We start from the raw sequence: 6,012 nt of genomic DNA on the forward strand, positions 1-6,012 counted from the left end.
ATGCACAAAAACTAATTTACCCACGCTTTTACTTGTAAAACAGTCAATGTGACAATGACAATACATTAATTAATGTTGATTCTGATTCTGATTGGTTTGAGCCAGGCCCAGAGTACACAGATGAAGAGTTTCTAGCAAGACAAATGCAGCAATAACAAGCTCCTATTCCAGGGAAATCCATATACACCAACTCCACTCAATAATACTGAGTGGTAAGCCTACTTGCTGTGATGTCATTCTGGTCACGCAGTTGTAAAGAAGGTTTTGACTTCCAAAACCTTTTTGGAAGATTCGTCGGACGCGGACACTATGCAAGGCCGTCTGGCCGTGTAACTGCTTGATCAACTTGTTCGTAAATTGGGTAAACATATATTGACCCATGTTCGCCTAGTGTAAAATGCATGATAACACCACTAAAGCTACCACTGGTGCAATGCTATCACATATCTTACATATCACAACTTATATAACATGTATACCTTCACAAAAATCACTATAAGCATTAATCCCCCAAATGGTACAGACCAACCCCCCTGGCTCACGGTCTAAATGCCCATGATGTTGAACTTGTTGAACATGTTTAGTATGGTGAGCTTTCAAGGCCTCCAGAGGAACCCTCCCAGGGGAGGTATACGCTATAATGAAATGTCCTCCACTATCCAGTCCCTAGATATAGGGCTTTCCCCCAGAGTACAAAAACCTACAAAGCCAGATGCTAGAGGGTGACGTCACTACAGCTATTCTTACTCACTTCTTTTTGTTGTTTTGACTATTCAATCTGTTCCTGGTACAAAGTCTGATCAAAGTTGTAAAGGAGTTTTAAAGGAATTGGTAGGTTTCCCAAATTAAACCTATACAGTAGGCACTCTAGGGCTAGCCACTAGAGAGCATACATGCATCTTCGGCCTCCGGATACTTGCAATCTACTCCTGTCTTGATGACACTGAGAGCAAGGTTGTTCTCCTGACACCAGAGTGCCAATATGATCTAACCTTTGTCTGGCCCTGTACGTAGGCAGACACGTCATATAGTTGACGACTCAGCCCATGCTCAAGGTCTCTGATCTGAGCTGTAATCCACAAAACATGCAGTATTTGATCTTCCTGTCATGATGTAAGAGAGGATTGTGTGAAGAGCAATATAGCAATTGCATCGTTGGTGAATCTGTTTTGATGGTATGCCAATTGCGACGGCTCCAGCGAGGGAGGTATCGTGGAGCAGATATAATCTCTTACCAGGCCCCTCAACGCATAATGAAATGCAAAACTGAAAAAGAAAATGGGAAACTATTTGATGTGAGTGGAGGAGACAATGAGAAGAGGAGAAACTGAGGAGTGGAAAAGGACTTGGACTACAAAGAAAGGGAAAAGGATGGGGTGAGAAAGGGCAAAGGATTGGGTGAGAAAGAGATGACATTATTGCTGTAAGACATTCTCTTTCAGATCTGGCAGGTGTGTGTGTGTGTGTGTGTGTGTGTGTGTGTGTGTGTGTGTGTGTGTGTGTGTGTGTGTGTGTGTGTGTGCGTGTGCGTGCGTGCGTGCACACAGAGAGCAACTGATACACATTGGCACGGCCCCTTCAGAGGACAATGAGAAAAATGTGAGAAAATGGAAAGGGTAGATGGGTTTTATCTTGATGAGATGCCATTTAAGATGTCAATTCAACTGAGATGACTCATTCACCCTTCGATCTTCTCTCACACATGCATGCGCGCACACACGCACGGCCGCACGCACACACACACACACACACGCACACACACGCGCGCGCACACACACACTTCCCTTTTATCTGTTTCTTTTGTCTTCATTTCAATCATTTCTTCTTTCACCAACATCAAAAACATGATGTGGAGGGCAGTGGAGAGTAGGTCATTCCTTAGTGAGCTCTGAAGACGATTTAAAAACTCAGCACTAAAACAATCAAAGCCATGCAAATGTTTCTAACATTTCTAAAGTTCATATGGTTTTAAAATAATCTTTTCTGTGCTAATATTATCACCAAAGAGATGTTTTTGGCTGTGACCAGTGCTGTGGGTTATTGGAATCGTATTAACCCAGCTACGACTCAGGCACTGGCCTACTGAGGGACCACGTAAGTCGTTAATGGCTTGGGAATGCATGTCCCACCCTGTTATGAAATACCTGTTACCATTATTATACAAGTCGGGAATTTGTTGTAGTGGTTGCATTTTTTTAACACCTTTATTTGACCCGGAAAATGGTCCCATTGAGATTAAACATCTCTATTGTAATGGAGGTCTGGGACTCAGTAGAGTGTGCATGCGTGCACGCGCGCGCACACTCTCTCTCTCTCTCTCTCTCTCTCTCTCTCTCTCTCTCTCACACACTCACACTCACTCTCACACACACACACACACACTTCACAAGTGTACATAATGTATTTGTTGTTGTTTTAGTTTTTGTTATTTTCATACCTATGTTTGATTACTTTGTCTCCTTACTATTTGTATATTACTATTTGTATATTATCTTTGGTTAGAACCACATATAAGCCCTCCATGGGTTTCTTTTCTCACCTGCACACACTTCTTTTTTATTGATGTTACCTTTTTTTTTTACAGTTCTTTACAGTTTTTACAATTTTTATTGCGCGAATAAACTAAACTAAACTAAGTATCCGGTGTGGCAACCACTAACATGACCAATCAACTAAATATGGAGATACGGGGATCCCTGGTGTTATCAGAAACTGATGTCATGGTGTTGATGACATGCATGGTCATATGTGAATGGATTTCTATTGTACACACTGCCATTATTGGCAAAGCGGCATACAAAGCTCAGAGAAGCAGTGAATCCATGCGGCTCAGGTCAGGCGGTCAAGGCATCTGGACAATTGCGTCGGAAAGGCTTTCTATAAAACCGTAGCTTCCACTACGATGGCGGGATTCTCTATGTCTGCTTTGCTCTGAACCATCCTCAGTTCCAGGTGAGCAGGATTGGGTCTCTTTCCAGGGCCAGTAATTTTGTGTGCATAGGTCATGGTCCTCTTAATGACATGGTGCATGGCTGACAAAGCCTTTTCACAGGCAGCCTTCAGGTCTCTGGGGTGGTAATGAGTCCAGGCAAGCAACAGGGAAGCGAAAAGGTCTCCCGTCCCTACAAAAATAGCATCTACCTTGGGGACCTCCATCCGGATCATCAGCCTACTGTTGGTCCCATCCGGTAGGACAGTCCTTTGGCTCCCGAGGACCACCAGGAACTGGTCCCCACTTTTAGAGGGCAGGTCCATGCTTGTGAGGACCACTGTCTCTGGGCCCTTCTTGTGGAGCAAGTCCAACACCTCAATAGCATCTTCCTCCGTGCTGATCTTCCTCCCAGTCAACAGCTCTGCCTCAAAGCGGTTCGGGGTGAGAATGTCAGCCAGTGGTAATACTTTGTCCCTGTACATGGGCAGCAGGTTCTCTGGGACGTACATAGCGCCGTGATCTCCCATAACTGGATCACAAACATACACCAGGTTGGGATTGGCCTTCTTCAGCTCCCCAACTATGTCGACCACCATCTCCAAGACAGACGAATCCCTACAGTATCCCGTGAGGACATAGTCATAGTGATTGACATTATTGAGCTTAATGCCTTCGTACAGAGTTTTCAGCTCCTCCGCCGTCAGCACTTGACCCTTCCAATGGGCATAGCCTGTGTGATTGGAAAACTGCACAGAGTTGATTGCGTCGACGTCAAAGCCCAACAGCTGCAAGGGGAATGTTGCCGACTTGTTCCCAACATATCCCCTGACAACGTGACTCTGAATGGACAACACACGGCACTCCATCTTGAGAAATAGCTTATACTTATTGTTTAAATGTAAAGAAATAACCACAGAGCTGAATGCAAGGGCTCTCTCTCTGAAACATCTATCTTCTGCTTCCTGTGATTCATTCCTTTCGTTGGATGAAGTCAGCATATCAATACATCCTAACACCGTATATAGACTGACAAGTTCCTGGTCTGATGTCACGCACAACTCACACTGTTGTCATGCATGCCTAACAGTGCCGAATTGTGCAGACACAATGTTTCAGAATGTGAGCTTATAGATCTGTTTTTGTATGGGGTTTCTTTATCGCGATTACAAGCGGCCGAAATGAGTTTGTTGGGTGGCTTAGAGATAGGGTGAGAAGTTCAGTCACACGAGACAGACTCGGAGTAGAGTCGCTGCTTCGCCTGGAAAGGAGCCAGCTTAGGTGGTTCAGATGCCTCTCGGGCGGCACCCTATAGGGAGGTCCTCGAGGCAGATGCAACTTGGTTCTTACTCTGCATCCTAATAAATAATCGGCACTTTGGCTAGTGTGTGCGGCCACTCTTTTTGTTTCTATATTTGTTGACAATTTTATTAGAATTTTGATTCTGCTCCTTTGGAAGATGATGATGAGGAGGGAGTCCAGGTGACAATGGCTTTAGATACCACACACGATACGTCACATACCACCCCAGTATTCCACACAATGTACCTAGCAACTTGTGAGATGGGTGGTGGAAGTAAACGGAGGTGCACAAGAACATCCATGTCCAGATGATCACTATTACATTCAAGGACACGTACAGCAGGTTGACAACAGCTCTGGGTAGCGTAGACAGACTAGCTGTCTTCAGGTAGGCCATGGGAGACATTTCCTCCACGATGAAGAGGGCTGAGTAAGTGAGGATGAAGGAGTGTCCCGAAATGTCATAGCCTCGCCAGTGGAGGCCAGCCCTCCTGCAACTGGCTTTTGATGTGAATTCATCATTGAGGATGTCCATAGATTCGGTGCCATAACATGAACCACTGGCATTCTCGATGTAGAAGAATGTCTCAGTGCACACGTACCAAATGACTGTGGCAACCACCAGAGAAAGCAACCGCCGGCAGAGAAAGGACACATTCCGGTTGATGGAAGAGTTGGAGAGGAGGAGGAATGGAGTCAGTAGAAATAATGTCCATCCCCAGGACACCTTCACAAAGCACACATTCAGGACATTTGTGCTGCTGCTGAAATATGTATTTGGAACGACTTCTAACTCTTTTAAAATTGATCCCACAGTTGAAATTAGCAAATATATCAAAGGAAGGTTTTGTCGGACAGATGATGATCTCCAAAATGAAACAAAAGTGTCCACAACTACATCCACCTGTGCAATCCTCATTCTGACTTCTACAGAGTGTCCAAGACCGGGACCTCCTGCAATGGTGTCCAGTCAGAACTCAAACCAAACCAACGCAAAATATCTAGAAGCTCAAGCCCAAGGAGTACTGTACTGTTGAAACTGTTAAAAGAATCTTGATAGTATAGGAGTCCTCCTGGCGGTTCATCAGATCATCAACATCAGAGATTGCTGGAAAATCCTGGTCGAATGTAAGCTCTCTCTGAGATTATGGGTCTTTATATATGGTGTGATGAGGGTATTTTGTCATCCCTGATGATGTCATAATGATGATCTCATGGTGCTGATGTGTCAGCTATTAACCCAGATATGGATGACGTGAAATCCTTTTCTACAGAAGGGCCTCTGCCGGCTATCTTGCCAACTGCTAGACCAATCAGCACCACATTTATTATTGTGCTATAATAATACAAAAGAGTATTGTTTGTCAGATGTTTTTATTTTCTGGAAATGTATGTCATACATAATATTACATAATAATACTGGCCACATGAAGTAAGGGGGGGGGGTAGATTATATACTGAATATAAAGGCATTATTTATATAGATTTAAGAGGTTTTTGTTTGTCCAAAAAGGCAAGTTAGCTCCTATGGACTCGAGGGGGTGATGTGCTGAGTGGGAAGTCAATCAGATCTGTGCTTGTCCAGAACCACCATGCGACAATGGATATCCATATATGGAGATCCCTGAAGAATGCATGAAACCTCTGTGTGAACATCTGATCAATGTCAGTACTGTTATAATCATGATCGCCCATGTCTGTGTATTTGAACGTGAGACACAGTGTACTTGATATGTATTGTGTACTGCGTGATCTGTAGCATACTTTATAGTTAGGCTACG

The 6,012-nt window shown here is 44.1% G+C and overlaps 2 protein-coding genes across 2 annotated transcripts; both read right to left on the reverse strand.

Annotated features, from left to right (window-relative positions):
- Positions 1 to 2,877: 2,877 nt before the first annotated feature.
- On the reverse strand, positions 2,878 to 3,798 carry LOC310861560 (pyridoxal kinase-like; the record flags this gene model as incomplete). The annotated part of the gene is made up of 1 exon (XM_083769054.1): positions 2,878 to 3,798. One exon carries the CDS (start codon positions 3,796 to 3,798, stop codon positions 2,878 to 2,880), a length of 921 nt encoding a protein of 306 aa, XP_083625180.1.
- A 512-nt stretch (positions 3,799 to 4,310) lies between these two features.
- On the reverse strand, positions 4,311 to 5,150 carry LOC310861925 (acyl-coenzyme A diphosphatase FITM2-like; the record flags this gene model as incomplete). Its single annotated transcript, XM_083769661.1, has 1 exon — positions 4,311 to 5,150. The coding sequence occupies one exon, from the start codon at positions 5,148 to 5,150 to the stop codon at positions 4,311 to 4,313; it is 840 nt and encodes a 279-aa protein (XP_083625787.1).
- Between the last annotated feature and the right edge of the window lie 862 nt (positions 5,151 to 6,012).

This window comes from Protomyctophum parallelum (genome assembly GCF_964188405.1).
Source record: "Protomyctophum parallelum genome assembly, chromosome: 7".
In the NCBI taxonomy this organism is placed as follows: Eukaryota; Metazoa; Chordata; class Actinopteri; order Myctophiformes; family Myctophidae; genus Protomyctophum; species Protomyctophum parallelum.